This window comes from Candoia aspera, chromosome 2 (assembly GCF_035149785.1).
Source record: "Candoia aspera isolate rCanAsp1 chromosome 2, rCanAsp1.hap2, whole genome shotgun sequence".
Lineage (NCBI taxonomy): Eukaryota > Metazoa > Chordata > Lepidosauria > Squamata > Boidae > Candoia > Candoia aspera.
Window position 1 is genome coordinate 99,252,092 of NC_086154.1, and position 18,432 is coordinate 99,270,523.

At 43.4% G+C, this 18,432-nt stretch overlaps 1 protein-coding gene across 2 annotated transcripts in view; it reads right to left on the bottom strand.

Annotated features, from left to right (window-relative positions):
- The window catches only part of NOTCH3 (notch receptor 3), a 59,319-nt gene extending 41,688 nt beyond the window's left edge, over window positions 1–17,631 (bottom strand). For both annotated transcript variants that reach the window (XM_063292555.1, XM_063292554.1), the window contains exons 1-2: window positions 17,397–17,631; window positions 8,591–8,672 (exon numbers count right to left, since the gene is read on the bottom strand). In XM_063292555.1, the coding sequence (XP_063148625.1) occupies window positions 8,591–8,672; window positions 17,397–17,493 (179 nt within the window). In that variant the 5' untranslated portion in view covers window positions 17,494–17,631. The remainder of the gene's footprint in view (window positions 1–8,590; window positions 8,673–17,396) is intronic.
- Between the last annotated feature and the right edge of the window lie 801 nt (window positions 17,632–18,432).

The following is an 18,432-nucleotide window of genomic DNA, read 5'->3' on the forward strand; positions in this document are numbered from 1 at the left end:
ACCGAAAACTCCAGGCCTCCCTCTTGACAAGCCATGGGCTAGACCAGTGTTTCTCAAACTTGGCAAATTTAAGATATGTGGACTTCAACTCCCAGAATTCCCTAGCCAGCCATGCATGCTGGCCACTGCCTGGGGAATTCTGGGAGTTGAAGTCCACACATCTTAAAATTGCCAACTTAGAGAAGCATTGGGCTAGACAGACAAATGTTCATAATTTATAAGTACTGTAAAGGAAACCAGTATCTGACATAGCGGTGGCACTCACTGAATCAACCAAAAGCCAAAATAACAAATGACACACGATATTAATGGAGCAAACATCACAACTGCAATTCTAAAATGGATTTCAAATCTACGAATGGCTTGCAGCAAATAGGATCACCTTCCCACTAGAGTATCACTTTGACCCCACTGTAACTAACAAAGAAGCCACTTGAATTCCTGTAGGAAGGAGAAGGCTACCTCTCCTCCTCCTGTTCTAATTTCAAAGCCAGCTCACAGCACACAGACAACATACTGTAGTTCATTCCAGCGACAGGAATGAAGTTTGTTGTAAAAGCAAAGGAGTGCTGAAGTCCAAATTGTTACTGGTATGCATGGTGGGAGGCGAAGGCACTACAGACTCCTGTTTCTAGGTGCCAAGGAGCAGATAGCCCAGCTCCACAGTTAAAGGAACAAGGAAAAGGTTAACTTCATTTTATTTAATTAAAACAGCTAGATAATCTTTTAAAATTAATCTAATGTGAGATTCCACCTAGAATAGAAAGCATCTCTTGCATTTTGGGGGGGTATTTTCTGTATTTATATGTAGAGGGGAAAGGCACCTAGCTTCATTGTGGTGAGATGTGCAAGCTCCACTCATATGTAGAACTCGCGCTCTTGCTGTGGGGAAATGGAGCAATGTTGGCTTTGCATGTTACACAGGAAGCAAACTAGAGGATGTGCAAGTGACTCATAATTCTGATGTTTCTAGATAAATATCCCAAACTCACCATCTTTCATAACCTCTCATTAAGCTGGAACTTTGAGGACAAAAGATTATCTTGCTATACTATTGCAAAAAGTCTTCCTCAGTTGCCCTGCAATTTATATTTTATGGCAGCACAAAATCTATCCTGTAAAATCTACAACATGAAGAATCAAGGAAGTGCCAAGTTCTGACAACAAAAAGGCTCCACCATATGAATTACTTGGCTGGGATGTTACTCCAACAGACACTGCTCACCAAACTAGACATGACAATGGCAAATACATGTTTATTTTCACATATCTGCCCCGTTCAAGTAAAAAGCAAGGGAAAAGGAATTCTTAACAGTAAAATGGTCACTGAGTCATTTTTGTCACTTTCTGACTCACATTATTGTAATCAAGAATGGATGGAAGGTAGAGTTAATGGGGTGCACATGTGAATGACATCACTTCCTGGCAAATAGAAGGGGAAGAAATGGAAGCAGTGACAAATTTAGTTTTCTTGGGCTCCAAGATCACTGCAGACAGTGACTGCAGCCATGAAATTAAAAGACGCTTGCTCCTGGGGAGGAAAGCTATAGCAAACCCAGACAGCATATTAAAAAGCAGAGACATCACCTTGCCAGCAAAGGTCTGTATAATCAAAGCTACGGTTTTCCCAGTAGTAATGTATGGCTGTGAGAGTTGGACCATAAGCCGCCCAGAGGCACCCCATGGGGGAGAGATGGGCGGTGAATAAATTTATAAAATAATTAAATAAGGGAGGCTGAGTGCTGAAGAATTGATGCTTTCAAACTGTGGTGCTGAGGAAGAATCTTAGAAGTCCCTTGGACTGCAAGGAGGTCAAATCAGTCAATCCTAAAGGAAATCAACCCTGACTATTCATTGGAAGGACAGACACTGAAGCTGAAGCTCAAATACTTTGGCTACCTAATGCGAAGAGAGGACTCACTGGAAAAGACCCTGATGCTGGGAAAGACTGCAGGCAAAAGGAGAAGGGGACAGCAGAGAATGAGATGGTTAGATAGCATCACTGATGCAATGGACATGAATTTGAGTAAACTCCAGGAGACAGTGGAGGACAGGAAGGCCTGGTGTGCTATGGACCATGGGGTCATGAAGGGTCGGACACGACTTAACGTGTGAATGATAGGCCTGTCAGGTCAAGTTTGGTTCTGAAATGGCTTCATTTTAGTCCAGAAGCAAGGGACTCTTGTGCATAACCATACAAAAAATTACACAGATAACTAACCTCTTTAAGCCTTAGTAAAAATAGGGATGCTATATTTTGTAACAGAAAGGAGTTCTTGTGCAGAAACACCCTTTTCCTGATTTTAAATCACATATAAATCACTCTTTAAGTTGATAGTAGGGGCCAGGCTCTTGGACTTTAATGTAAATGATATTTGGAATCAGTTCTTTGTATCTTTAGCTGAAAAATGGTAAGGAGATTTAGAAGTATACACCTTGGATACTAACTCTGCCCTGCTGGCAAGAGAAAGTAACTCTCTTTTGGAAGCCTAATTAGAAGAAAGTTCAAGCAAGATACTTTTCCAATGAATCAGTAATCAGACATCAAAAAGTGAGAAACATAGACACCCTCTGCTCCAGGAGCTTGCAGAGATGCCATCTCTTCAAGGATTATCTCCTGGTATTATAATACCCCTTCTACAGAAGGAGGGCATCAAAGTTTAAATCCCCATCTCGGAGTATAATGCTGGTGATGTTCAGAATTAAGTCTTACTGAGCTTAATTGGATTTACTTCCATCGAAGTAAGCACAAGATTGCAGCCTAAGTCTTCTCATGCTAGTTTTCCCAACTCCTTTGCAGAAATAAAAGGCTAGTGAGGCCCATTAGCCCTGAATCCCAACAGATACAAAAATCCAGACTATGAAACCAAGGAAACCACAATTCTAGGATTAGAATTCATATGCATATTTGCATATTCTGAAAGAGCAGGTTTATACTGGCTACCCACAGCAAGGCGATTCTTTCTCTCTCCTGAATATTAAATTTTGTTTGTGTCAAACAGATTAAGCAATAGATATGAAGGACCAAGAGCTAAGACAGAAGCTTGTACAGAGTACAGTGACCCCTCTGCAATCAAACTTCTCGAGTAGAAGTAGCACACTCATTCGAGGAGAGACTTTCATTTTACACCCAGTCATTTTAAAACTATACATGATATGCAAGATTCTGCAGCATCAGGCTTAGCGTTAAAATCTAAAGTCTACATTCTTCATCATCCAGCATTTTCAGCCCTATCCTTCGACCTCACTTAATTCCAGTTTCCACCCTAGCCCACTTTCCCCAATCATTTCTCCTCTCCCAGCTCCAGCCATATTCTGTTTTCCTTCTCATACACCTTTCTTAGAAGCTCTGCCTCTCATTTCCCATCATACTACTTGCACTAATTTTGAAGTGACTGCTACAGCTCTTTGCCACACTCTACTTCCTCATTCAAGCCACAAGGGAGGGAGGGTGGAGGAAAGGAGAAACAGGCATAGCTAGACTGAAAATTACCTATTGTCTTCCTCCCCAGCTGGGCACAGCCAAACCAAAAAGAGTCAAAAAGGGGAGGCCTCTGTGCAGGTGTTGAGGAGGTAGGAAGAAAGGAGGAGGAGGAGGAGGAGGAAGGAGGAAAGCTTTTCCCTTCAATACTGGGCACTCCCAGGCCTCCCTACTCAACCTGTCCAACAGGTTTCAGACCATGCTGCATATTTCTTCCTCCTTCTTGAACCCCTAATAAAACACATCTATAGTTTCCCGAAAGCCCACCCCCCACCCCCACAACCACTATTTTGCACAAAGCCTAAAAGAAATTGGCTAAATGCCATTTCAGTGCTGCTGGCAGTATTCTGTCTTTGGACTCCAGATCAGGTCTAAGAGATAGCTACTCTTTTTCATGTCGTATCACATCCCATCCAGGGATCCAGGCCAGGCTCCGTGCCTCCCAGTGATTCACCTGTTCTGGGCGTGGCAGCTGCAGGCAGATCCACCTGTCCTGGATTCCAGCACAGGCAGCAATTTGCCAAGTTAGCAACTCGCTGCACTAGTTCATCCAACTGCCACTAGGAGAAGCAACTGAAGAAGCAGGACAAGTAAGACTCAAAGAGCCCTGGGCCATCCATGCAATGAAGCCAGAAAAGCACCTTGCACCATATCCACTTGAACAGGAAGCAATGGACAAATTAAGAATGCTGAAATGGATTGTGTCTTCTGTACTCCAGATAGCTTTTCCTCCCCCCTCCCCCAACTTTCACTATTTATCAGTATAGCTTGGGAATCCTGTTACAGAAAAGTAGAGCCAACATTGTAAGGCAACATAAAATATACTCTGAAGGGTGTTCTCCCACCATGCAATAAAGTGCCTGCCAAAATATGCACCAGATCAAAAGGCAAAGATAACCTAGTGGCTGTCAAAATAATGAAAACAATAAGCATCCATACTGAAAAATCCCCGCAACAACCTGCCAGCAAGAGTGATGTGCTATCTTATAAACAGAGACAGGTCAAAACCAATGGGGCACAGAAGATTCTCTATGATTTTTGAAGTCAAGTCTCCCTAAGTTTCATTTCTATTTAAAGCTTCAGGGTACTCCAAATGGGATTGGAAGTAGGTCTCCTTTTCCTAATTCAAATCTACTCCACCCCATTACTGATATGTACTATGTCTTATTTTGCTGAGGGTCTAACAATATATTGAGGAATTCAGAAAGTGTTAATCTCTCCACCCTCCTGAAACCCTCCTGAGCTGCCTTATCATGGCGGGGGGGGGGGTAATTCCTGGGAGGAAGGAGTGAAGAATGTCACAAGTGTATACCAAGAGTATATACTTCCCATAGAGCCACACAAGATGTGAAGGTCATCCCAGCTGCCCAGCAAAAGCAAGCAAGCACCTATATCAGGCAGCATAAGCCAGTCTGGTATAGCAGTTATGGAGCTGGACTAAAAACCAGGAGACTGTGAGTTCTAGTCCTCCTTTAGGTGTGAAAGCCAGCTGGATGACTTTGGGCCAGTCACTCTCTCTCAGCCCAATCCCGCTCACAGGGTCACTGTTATGGGGGAAATAAGAGATGGGTACATTTGAGTTGTACAAAGATGAAGGCAAGATATAAAAAGGAAGAGGAGTCAGATGATAATTTTAGTAACAATGGCAAAGCACTGTTTAATATTGTATGGGAGAAGGCAATGGGAAACAACCGCTGTATTTTACCAAGACAACCACATGGATAGACAATATGAGGTGATTGACAATATAGTGCTGGATGATGGGCCCCTCAGCTTGGTTAACACACAATATGCTACTGAGGAAATGCTGAGGATCTTTCAGAGTACTAATGTTATGATGTGGCTAGATTAAAGCCTTCAGGTGTCTAGTTGCTGATGTTGCCATGCAGGAAAAGAAAATCCAAAGCTGCAAAGACAGAACTATAGTAGGAACATGGAACATAAGAAGTATGATCATGGGGAAGCTCAACGCAGTGAAAGATTAAATCAGCTGACTGCAGATTGACATCTTAGGTATCAGTGAATTGAAATGGACTGGAATTGACCACTTTCAGTCAGGAGATCATACTGTACATGATAAACGAAGAGGACAGTGTTGCTTTCATAGTCAGGAACGATATGCCAAAGACAGTACTTGGGTACAATAAAGTCAGTAACTGAATATCAATTAGACTTCACAGACAATCCTTAATTATGACAGTTAGCCAAGTTTGTGCATCAATCATCGATGCAGAAGAGGAGGTTGACAAGTTTTATGGTCAAGTTTTAATATGAAATCAACAGAACATAAAAAACAAGTTGTGCTGCTTATGGTTAGAGACTGGAACACCAAAGTTAAAAAACATAGTTGGATTGTATGGTCTAGGTTATCAGTTTCTGCCAATCCAATGATTTCTTCATTGCTAACACAGTCTTCAAACAGCCAAAATATTGCCCCTATACATGGGCATCACCAGATAGAATAGACAAAAATCAAATTGGTACAAGGAGGCAGAAGAGCTCAGTGACAACAACAAAGACATGACCAGAAACTGAGGAATAGACTACAAATTGGTCAAATGTGAGTTCCAAGTCAAGCTTAAACCAACTAGTTTCCACAAAATGATCTTGACCCACCATTTTCAAGGAAAACATCAGAAGTTGCTTTGAAGCTTGAACCCCACTGACAGGGAACTAGAGAAACTGACACGAAATCAGAGAAGTTTTAATGATGAATGTGAAAAGAGTCTACCAAAGACCAAGAAACAGAAGAAAACAAACTGGATGTCAGAACAAATGGTGGAAATTGCCAAGAAGAGAAGCCAAAGCCAAGGAAGACAACGATCTCAGGAAGGAATTTAACAAAGAATGTCGGAGAGCTGTTAGAAGAGACAAGAAGCAATATCACAACGTTTGTAAAGACACTGAAGATAGAAGCAGACATGGCAAAACAAAAAGTTTTGCACAAGTTCTTTGTAGTCAGAAGAAGATTCAGACTACAAATAGCTGACAGTAAATGATTCAAAAAACGTGCAAACGAAGATGGAAAAAGTATATTGAAATCATTAGAGAAGTCAACAGCCAAGTTACTTTAGAAGAAATTATCTATCTACAAGAACCTCTGGAACTAGAAGATGAAGTTAGAACTGCACTAAATTACCAAATCAGAGGGCTACAGGAATTGATGAAATAACTACAGAAATATGGCAAGCAACGGAAAAAGAAACTGTAAAGGTTCTAACAAACTAGGCCAGCAAATCAGGATAACAATAGTGGTCAACAGTTTGGAAGAGGTCAGTCTACATACCAAAACTAAAGAAACAGCATGTACAATATCCTTAATTTCACATGCTAGCAAAATAAGGTTTAGTATTATCCATCGCAGATTAGAGCCTACTTGGAAAGGGAGCTGCCAAATGTCAAGCTTGTTTTGGAAAAGGCCAAGGAACAAGATACATTACTGCTGATGCATACAGGATAATTGAGAAAGCTGAAGAATACCAAAACGAAGTCAATATGTGCTTCATTAATTGTAGAAAGGCCTTCTACTGTGTTGATCATACCAAGCTGTAGAATGTCCCTAGGAAAACAAGAATTCCAGAACATCTCACTGTCCTCATGCAAAACCTATATATAGGACAGGAAGCCACAGTCTGGACAGAACATGCTCCAAACAGACCAAGAAGTGAAGCAAGGGTGTATAATCTCTAGTTATTTATTCAAACTACAGTACATGCTGAACTGAGGGAGGCTGAAGAAGATGAATGTGGCTTTTAAACTGGAGGAAGAAACATCAATAAACTGAGCTTGCTGATGACATCACACTGATAGCTGAAAATACAAATGATCTGCAAACTCTAGTAATGAAAATCAAGAAGCACAGTGGGAAAAAAAACAGACTAAGGTTAAATATAAAGAAGACCAGACAATATGTACAGCAATAAGTCTTAGAACAGACAATGAAGATATCAAAGCAGTGGATAACCTCTTTCTTTTAGGATCAACAATAAAGGAGCCAGCAGTCAAGGAATATGCTCTCTTGAGTAGTTTATAATGTCAGGAAAGGTGGAAGGAAAGACAAAAGAACAACCAGCAACAAGATGGATGGACCTGATTACAGCAGCAATCAGTGCAATGCACCATTAGAAAACCTGAAGGGCCAGGTTGGATCATCATGGAGAAACAGCCACACCCACTTGATGGCACATAATCTTTCAAAAATCTCTCAACATGTAGTTGTTCAAGCCAGATTCAGATTTCTTTCCTCCTTTCCTTTACCTAATGTTTGTTCATCAGATGTTTACCCCACCTCCCCTTCCAGGAATTCAGGGTAGTTTACATGAGGATTACTCTTTTTATCCTCACAATAAAGATACTGGGTAGCTTGGGCAGATAAATAACAATGGGTCTAGAGAAGCCCCACCCCAAATGCTTCATGGCAGAGCAGTAATTTGAACTTAAGTTTCCTTAGACTATGTTCATCTGCTCCATTACACTTACTCTCCTTTGACACTAATAAAATGCTTCATAGCAGCGTTCCAGTTGAAAAGCACTTCAGGTATAACTCTGAAATAAATGGACATTAGTCAGGATGACTATCTCACAATTGCCCTGGACCAAGCAGAGCCTGTAATGGGCAAGGCCACTGTGGATCCCTTCCAAAGAGTGCTAGGAGGAACCACCTCCGCTATGAAGATTGTAAGGATTTCCAGACCTTTTATTTTCTGTGTGACATTCCACAACAAACTTACAATGTCCACTTTACAATGACAATTGTAGTGCTTCCAGATTAAACTCTATACTTGCTTTACACAACAAACTCTATCTAATGAGAACCAGTGGCAGTAAGAAATAAGGATCTTAGACTTTGAAAAGGGAGATCCAGGTTCGAGTTCCCACTTGATCATAGAGTTTAGTTGTGTGCCTTTGTGTCAGTTGCTCTCTCTTAGCCCAACCTACTTTACAGGGTTATGATGAGAATAAAATTAGAGGAGATCCCCATGTAAGCTGCCTTTGGTTCTCATAGAAAGCAGGATATAAATACAACAAACAAGAAAATGTAAACTCAGAAGAAAAAAATAACCTAAGCTACTTCAGCTGCTATAAAAGCCATGCAGAGAGTTCACTTACAGGCAAGCAGCAATCCCATTGGAGTAAACAACACAGGTCCCACCATTCTCACAGGGTTTGTTGCCATCTAGACACTGGACAGCTGTGGGAAAAAAGAAGAGGCTTGGTTAGAGCAGGCTGTGCATAATGGTAGGAACTGCAAATTCACATTTAAGCTCAAAAGAACAAACCAAAAGGCTATAGTCCAAGACAAGCTGGGAACACACAATTGGAAAGCTATGTCTGATCTTAAAAGACAATTCTGAGCCCTGATATTTATGACTACCTCCGGTCCAAACTGGTAGCTCTTTTACTTTTCTATTCTCCAGTAATACCCCAAAGCCAGCTAGCCAACCTGCTTGTCTGCTTTCCTTCTGTCAGGTGAGTGCTCAGATCCATCCAGTCCAGAACAGTGTGTGTATCTTTCAAACAGTGGTTCTGCAGAAGTTCAGGCAGGCTTTTCTCAGCCCCAACTCCAAACACCAAGGGCCCTTCTCATACACAGCATGCATTATGGAATGAACAAGGGGGGCATGCTCCTTCTCCCTTCCCCACCCCCTTTTATGTATATTGTTAAACAAGGTGATCTCAGTAAATGAAGGCAAACTTTGCCAGGACCAGCCTTGTCCACAATCCCACAAGTGAAGATGTTTCTTGCTAAAATACTCTCCAAAGGAATAGCTATGAGTTGCTATCAGGAGACTTCAGAACGAAGACATAGGGTCACGAGAATTTGCAAAAATGGGAAAGTCCAGGAGGAAAAAACTCTTAAATCTATTTATGCATAATTAAAATAGTACTCCTTCCATAAATGGCTTCAAAGATCCAAGAATTTTTCATCTCTATGGTAGGTAGAAAAAAAAATAACTGCCACTGAATCCTCAGTGATATAACATGTTAACCGCCCAGAGTCATTGCTGTACAGGATGGGCAGTGAAGAAATATGATAGATAATAAAACAAAACAAAACAAAACAAAACAAAATAAATAAAATAAAATAATAAAATAACGTGTTAAATCAAATAGTGAAGGCAATTTTGGATAGCAGACATAGTGAGATTCTTTCACAAGCCCAGAATAGGCCTGATTGGTTCCACTGGCACAGCCTTAACCTCTGCACTTCGTAGTAATTATAGGACACTTTCATTGCTGAAGGTCAAAAGGTAAGCAGAACGCTAGCAAAAGTCATGAGGAAAGGGATCAATTGGCAGCATTCTTGGTGGAAGAAAATGGCCTCTTCTCATGACCCCCCCCTTCACATCTTGTGGGAAAGCAAAGCACAGATCTCATAGGGAGAGGAACAAATTATGGGGATGGATCCGAAAGTCTAAGCCAGATGCATTTCAATTATAATACTGAAACCTTCTAACCAGGATGGACACTGACCATACTGGCTAAGGGTGATGGGAATTCATCTGAGAATTCTGCTGAAAACAAGAATGGGAAAAATTTGTAATATAGGTGGCAGTTAGCAGCTCCTGGGACATATCTGCCTACTGCTGCTGTCCCCAACGTATTCAAGAGATATGTAAGTCTCCCATATACCAGTTCATTTCTTCAGAGCATATGCTTATGTTCACACTCTCCAAAAAAATCACAGTGTGGCTTAATTCCACTAAGCAACCTCTCACTTCACACTAAGTAGTCTCCTAAATTGAGTCTTGGACTGTTCTAGTGACTTGGAAACATCGTAATGATAATAACAAGGCAAGGACCAATGCCACCAAAAAGCTTAGCTGGGGAGAGCCTATGTTGAAGGACTGTGTCAGGCCTTACTAGAACAACTGATTCCACTCCCAGTTCAACAGTCTGAAGAGGGATTTCTTATCAGATACAACCAGGAGTTAGCCATTTATTCAGAAGTGGCTACTCCAGGAGCAACCAGAGGTCAACAACATATAACCACATTCTTATCACTCCGCAAGAGAAATGAAATTCACTGGGACTGGGGTGGTTCTTAGGGGCTTGACAATTCCCTAGAACTGCCACAGAGAAGGACCCCCAGGAAGGGTTATTTGAAAGCAGCACTGAGTTCAAAACTACTGCAGACAAGCCTGTGCTGAAGGCAGAACCTTATCTCCCAGTCCCCATCTCTTCAGGGGAAGAGCCTAACAAACAGGGCTCCAAAAATGGGGGAGTCTGAAGCCCACAGTCATCCTACTCCAAAAATACTGGAAGCGGTGTTGAGTGGGGCATGAGGAGCAATTAGTAAGTTGCCCAGCATGTTTCCTGGTGGGGTTCAGGCTAAGGGAAAGAACCGCAAGCACCCCCCTCTGCCAGCCATGTGAGTGGAGTGCTCAAGTGCCCTATGAAAAGATCACAAGGGGACGGGCATCCATTCCCCAAGGAAGCCCTTGTGGTACAAGAGGTACTGTTAGTGCTCCGGGCCCAGTCAAGAAGGGAAATTCAGCTGAAGAACAGGACACTGACTGAAGCCCCTCCCCTCTCAAAGCAGAGAGAAGATGGAAGGAGCTGGGGCCCAGGCAGTCCCCTCATTCTCAGCCATTTTCCAGAGACCCACTTGTAACAGAGTGCGTGCCCAGCACACAGATCAGTTCCAGACAATGCCTCTCCCCTCCACTGCCGCCCCTTACTCTGTCAGCATGCAGAGCCAGCAAAAATGCTGCAGCAAAATGTCTCCCAGTAACTCTGTGTTCAGTCTAGAGTAAAACAAGCCCTACTTTAACTGAACCCAAGGTGCTGTACTTTTCAACCACCCCATGCCTTTGACAACACATCAACAAAGGTTGCAGGTCACGGGGTTCTTCTGACATTAAACACCTTACTGGCATCTGCAGAGACTCACTCACATCCTTGTATGCAGAACAAAGCAGCCTATTTTCACACTCCGCCATTGTAACAAGAACTGTTCCCCATATGCCTGCATGTATACAGATGTGCACACATGCACTGATAAAAGGGCAGGGGTCCTTTTGGAGAAAGTCCTTCAAAATTCCTTAAGTACATCTTTCAAACTGAGCATCCCATTTCTGAACATGGACACATTCTCAGAGCAGTTCAACAGAGAGACAGTAAAGACTTTTTACTGAGATTATTCCTGGCACAATGCAAGCCCTCGTTTTTCTCTACCATTTCCTCCTTTCCAGACACAAGATGCCCTCCCCTTCAGTAGCTCTGTTCTCGAAAGGGCTCAGGCTGCCAAATTTTCCCACTGTTTTAAGGCTGATCAATGTTTGCACTTATTTTCATTAGGGCTAATTTATCTGGGGTGCAAAAATCTGGGAGACCACTAGGTGGCAGCAAAGCGATACAGTAAACTTTAACTCTTTGCTGCCCTCTAGTAGTTATCCAGACGTTACAGCCCCAATACTGTAGCCCCATTTTCAATCCATGCTGCTTTTCAACAGAACATCTGGAATAGGGTTTCTCAGCCAGGGTTCCGTGAGAGGTCACTGGGGGTTCCCTGGGAGATCACAATGTATTTAAAAAGTTATTTCAAATTCAGGCAACTTCACATTAAATAGGTAAGTTTCATTCTTTATTTTTAGTTTAAGAACACTGTTAATGCATATATACCGGCCTACACACGAAACAAATATAATAATTTTGTAACCTGTGGTCAATATTTGAGCCTGAATGTGCAGGGGTTCCCCGAGGCCTGAAAAACATTTCAAGGGTTCCTCCAGGGTCAAAAGGTTGAGAAAGTTTGGTCTGGAAGCTCTACAGTGGGCACCAGTCTTGATTTCAAGACTTCCTGCGCAGTGTTACAATAAACTAGGACCCCTGAATATAACAGAAGTAAGAGACTACTTGAACACACGCACTTTCAATCCCAAGTCGATGAAAGAAAAAGCGGATACCGACTGAAAGTCAGTCCCAGAAGTGACTGAGTGCAGGAAAGCTGTAGAAGGGCATCCCAAACTCTCTCCAGCTGCCTTAGCAATGCCTTTGTTAGCAAGCTTGCAATGTGGGCAGAATAAAGAGGCTGGGAGCTGAATGGCCAGCTGGTTGGCTCACTGTTGCCTCTGAAGAGGCTGCAGCAAGGAGGCAGCTGCTGTATCTCAACAACTCTCTGCTCTGAGCACAGACAGCTTCAGCTCCCAGGATCCAGAAACAGGGAGGGAAGGCTTCTTCCTGCGCCCAGGAAAAAAGGTCCAACCTCAGCACGAAAGGAAACCAGGATTCCCCCTTCCACAAATGCACAGAAGACAAAGTGCCCTGAAAGAAGGGTAATGGAGGCCAATTAAACAGAACCAATCAGTAACTGGACCTAGCTGGATCCAACATCAAGGAAGACCCGTGAAGGCACTCTAACAAATCTAGGAGGAATAAAATGCCAGCTTGGCGTGTCCATCTCAAGATCTGAAAAATGAGGGAAGTTTCATATCCCCAGAGAAAATTCCACAATAGCCAAGCTCTAATGACTCTTAGAGCGAATCTACGTCAACATGGAAAATGTCCTTTCCAATTTCACACAACATACTTAAAAAGAAATAGGAATATGGGTGAATGTGGGGAAGCCATTAACAAGAAGCATATTGAATTTTAAAACTCAATTTTACAGGATAACATCAAATAAATTACTGTGCAACTTGGTTTTTAAACAAAGCTAAGGCCTGGCTTAAATCTTCCCAAGTCAATCCTTGCTCCTTTTAACGAGACAACTGACTGAAATATATTAAATGTCCAGTCCTAGACCAAATACTTTATAGCAACAGATTCCACCTGTTCTGGAAGGGAAGGACTTTTTATCTTACAAAATTCCTTCTACACAGAATGCAAGTTTTTCATCTCAAGGAATGTAGTGTATGTCAAAGTAAAAAAAAACTGTGCACATGATCACATGAATGGCTTTCAGATACGGGCTTTATCAAGTGAAGTGCTTTAGTGCTAGATCACCATATTGTTATTAGTATAACAAAGCAGAAAATAAGAAACAGCCTTGGAAAAGACAAAATGTCTGCTTTGCAAGGGAATGGGGTCTACATCTGTTGACAGCAACCCTAACCAAAACTACATCTGTTGATGGCAAAGGAAAATGTTTTTTCCTTCTCAGTCCAAGGAAGCTGTTCAAGTTCTCAATCAGTGGCTCAATGTCAGCAAGAGACTGAAAACAGAGGTGCTGTTGAAAAGCAGAGCAGGGTACAGGGGGTCAACCCTCTCTTTAATGAGTCTGTTTATTAATTAGGTTTTGATGATTGAATGGTTTGATTTTAGAGATACAAGGTTACTAAATGTTTAATTAATAGTAAGGGATTAATTTTTAAGTACTTTTATACCTGTGCTGGAAAAGGTCAGAAGCCACTGGTCGGATGTGCTTTTTTGCCTACTCCTGCACCGGCTTAGCTTTGCCTGTTCCTTTTTTAGACTTGTATTCTGTTGGTCTTATATTCTACATTATGTGTGTTAATTATATCTTGAACAATTTCTAATTAATAAAAAAAGGAAAAAAATAATGAGTCTGTTTATTATCTACTCGGTACTTGACTCAGAGCAGCATACATCAATAACAATAATCAATTTAAAGAAACACATAACAAAACAAAATATAAAGAACACAATCCAAAAGAACAATGTAGAAACACATAAGTGCTGGCGGGGCAGGGGTGTGTGGAATCCTGCACCTGGTGAAAAAGAAACTCAGGCAGGGTTGGGGCAAACCAAATCTCAGGGGGGGAATGCTGTTCCAAAGGGCAGGAGCAGCAGCAGAGGAGTTTACAAGCTCCTTGAACTCTTAGATTCCCAGCTGGGGAGTATATCCAGATTTAGCCCTAAGCCTGGATGCTCAGATTTAAATGATCTCCTAGTTATAGCCCAAGAATTGTAAATGCCAGATCCATGGTAATACACTTTCTTAAAAAGTGATTGGAAACTTTGGCTAGTCCAGAAAATTGCAACTAGGCTATTGAACAAGATTGACTTTCTTGTGACATTTCTGGCCACGTGCAAATCCCTGTGTGTCTAGGGACTACATTATGTGAAAGAGCTCAGGTCTTTTTTTTTTTTAATTTTAGTTTACCCAAGTGTCCAGGTCCTTTAAAGGGTTCTGTCTCTGTCCCATAAATCCTAAACACAATTGAATAGAACTTGACAGAGGGCCTTTTCAGTGGTTGCACCCAGCTGCAGAATTCCATACGGAGGAAGGCCAGCTAAACTAAATGCCAATGTCCTCCTGCCAACAGGCAAATAATTACTTTTTTCCCAAGAAGATTTTAGACATTTAAGCTAGTTTCCTGAGGAAGTAGGCTTAATCTGGTGGGCCACATTTATTTCTTATATATTTGTTTCTGAGTTTTTAATCAATGTTGTCATAGTTTCTGTACTGTTAACTGCCTTGAGTGCTTTTAGTAGAAAAGCAGAAAATAGAATTCATAAATAAATGCCTAGCTTTAAGTTTCCTATGTATAATATGGCAGAAAAGTGATCCCTTCCAGATCACATCCTCCCACAAGACAGACATCCAACCTTTCTATGACCTTTATCTGGTTCAGCCCAGCCCACCCTCCTAACAACAAAACTTTATTTCTGCCAATCCAAACTCAGAAAATTGGCCCTGATATCACCTAGTTCTCAAGGGCCTCTATATGCTGCTTTGGGAGCTGTAGGATGAGAATTTCCCATCACTTTAGTGCTAATGCAAATTCTCCAGAGTTATTAAAAACATTCACGGGTGGCTCAAAGCACCAGCTTCAAGCCCTCCTCTGCGCCAGGATTTCAACAGCACCACTTTGGAATTGCTCAACCAAGAACAAAGCCCTGTCTATGTCCAGCCAAGCAGCAAGCTGGCGGGGAGAGGAGGAGGGATTCATATTCCCGGGCATCCACAATCTCCTGGCCTCATGCATGGGACGAGCCACACATTCCCACGCACTGCAGAACCAGCTGGCTGGGAACATTGTAATAAGCAAGGTCGGCTTCCCCAAACCAGTCAGGCAGCTTCATGGGAGAGTGAAACCAATGCTGAATAATAGTCCTACATTCTATTTACCTTTTGCAGTAATTATCTCTTCCCTGGCATCTCGGTGCACGATTCATGGGCCAAAGCAAGTTGCTGCTTGATACCCAATTAAATCATCTTATCTCCTGTTTGCATCTCAGTTTATTCCCAGAGCACAAATTGGGGGGGGAAAAAAAGTTTGTGAGTGAGCATGTATGTGGGAGGGGGGGAGAAGGAGTGGATTTCAGGGCACAGACTGAGCCGCAGGACTCCCAAGAAGCATGAGAACTGGCTGCCTCAATTGCTGAGCTCTGCACTCCCTTGTATGACTCCAAGATGCTATTCTACTTTCATAGCCAGGAAACTGCAACTTCCAGGCAAAGCAGAAACCTAGTACTTTTGGGCCTGGAGCACTGGCTGGAGTGATTCCTTGGACAATTTTGGGGGAATTCCTTGCAGCAACAATAAAAGTGTGTACATCCCACAGAATGTAAAGGAGGGAGACCAGGGGTGACAGCTGCTACTACATCTGCCCAAGCCATCAACCTCTCTTTTCACTATCCTGTAAACACAATGCAGCACATAACAAAAGCACCACCCACAAGATAATTTCTTTTAATCTCAAATTTTAAAATAAGGGGGGAGGGAGAGGGAGGCCTTAAAATCCATGCATATTTCCCTTTGCTCATAATGGCTCCCATCACAAGAAAATGCAAATACTTGCGGTACTTAGTATGCTAGGATCAGCATATTTGTTCATGTACACACCTCTTCCAAATTGTTCACTCATAAAGCAAAGTAATTAAATGATTCCACTTTTTGAGCTTACAGAATATACTGAAGCACATACTAACCAAATGGGTTAAGTTCAGGCAATACACTAAGTAATGAAAAATTAAACTTAAAATTAAACACTAATCAAGTTCAACATATTGTGTGACTGCATTTGCTAATTCTTAGCTGATCTAGTTAAGTGTATCACGTGAACACTGCCATTCAGGCTAGTACATTTTTCTCCTATCCAGACAAATATGTGGGTGGTACATATATACACAAACCTAATATGCATCCATTGCACAATCATATATATCATTCTGAACACACTGTTAATGGAATGCTCCTAGTTACCTATCTGTTCAGCAAGAATGTTCCCTAAATCCTATTCCCCCTTTAACCTTTCTGTAAACGCAGACAGATATACAGTACAGAACTATCCTCTGCCATGCCTACACGCCTAAACCCCAGTGAGAGATTAGAGGAAACTGCAAATCTCCCCCCCGCCCCCTCCCGGCACGGTTGCTGAGTTAGATTTCATTTGAAAAGAAAACTAGGCACAGCAAAGATAGAGTGAAGCCAAATCCTAGATCCACGTTCCAGTTTTTCCAGCTGCTCCAAGTTGAGAAGCTGGAACTGGCTGCAAAGAAAGTTTGCTTTAAGTAAATAAAAAGTGTAACATTGTTTTCCTTGTAGCTCAAATCAGTGCCGATGAAATAACGCCCCCCCCCAAACCGGTCCAGCTTAATCGCTGCTCCCTCTCCCCCTTTCCCCAATCTGGAATTAAACAATGATCGTTTATTTTCTTTGTGGTCGGACTCAGCAAACTTTTCCCCTCCCCTCCTTCTCACGGGGGGCGGGGGAGGGGGCGGGGGAGAGGGCAGAGAATTAGCTGAGAACAAGGAAAATAACTTCAGGGTCCCGCATCTCCCGGTCCTGGGAAAGAGCGCTCTAAACTTTAAGAGCCGAAACGGAGCCGAAAATGACCCAGCGAAGTTGTTTGAAAAGTCTGAAAAGAGGAAACGAAGAGGCCATGATCCCCAGTGCCTAGGAAAGCGCGGAACGAGCTCGTCCCAAGTATCCCCCAGCGTCCGGGTGGAAGGGGGACTCCCGCACTCGATCTCAAGCAGCCCCCCCCCCCCCGAAGCTCCTTACCTGCCCCTAGTGCCAGGCGGGCCAGCAACGCGACCACCAGAAAGCCACCTCCCAGCCATGCCCGCCAAGGGCTTCGGAACCGGGGCGCCGAGCCCATTCCCCCCGTTGGGTCTCAGTTCCTGCGGCCGCCCTATAGATCCATGGAAGGGGCTAAGCTGAGGCTAGGGCCAGGCGCCGAGACAGCGAAAGCGCGGCACCGCCTCCTCGCTCCCCGGACCCTGGGAAACTTCTCTGAGTGAGAGCGGGGCGGAGCGACCCTGCTGCCCGGGGGCGGGGTCCGCACCCAGCCCGCCTGGCCTGGCTCGGCTCGGCTCCCACGCTCCCTCTTTCCCTACACCCCACGCCTCTGCTGGGCGGGGTGGGGGGAGGCGCGGGGAAACGAGTGTGCGTAAAGTCAAAGAGGAGCGTGGCGCTTTGCAGGGCATCGCTGCTTCCTCTCTCCTTCCCGCTCTTTGGAATTCGGGGGGCGGGGGAAGGGGGTTCTAGTCTGTCCCCCTTTACCCAGATGCGAGGACATCTGGATGCCTCTAGGGACACGCGAGCCACCTGAACGGGAAGGTTTATAGCTCAGTTCTTTCCACTTGAGGCCGTTGTGGGTTGTTAGATTGGGATCAGCAAGATTTGAGGGGTTTCTGGAGGGGAGAGCCAACGGGATCGCCTGGAAGGGGCCTGAGGCACAAACGGGGGAGAGGGAACAGACAAGGCCGGGAAATCGCTGGATGGCTTGGCTCGGTTACACGCTCCAACCATCAAGTTGCCTTGCATTTTCCCACACACGACCCCACCAAGCCTCCAAACGTGACCAAAAACAGTTGCTGCTTTCCCGAGCGTCGAAATCCCCAAGGAGAGGAAAACTTTCCATCCTTCCCCCAGTTGTAAGGTGGAGGGAACAGCCCACAGCAACCTCTTGACTCTTTCCAATAACGCAAACTCGGGCACGTTGCCGCTGAACGCAGGGAGAGGGGAAAAGCACAAAGAAAGTCTTTAAAAAAAAAACTTTCCAGAAATTTCGCATTTCTGAGTCTTTGAAATGTGT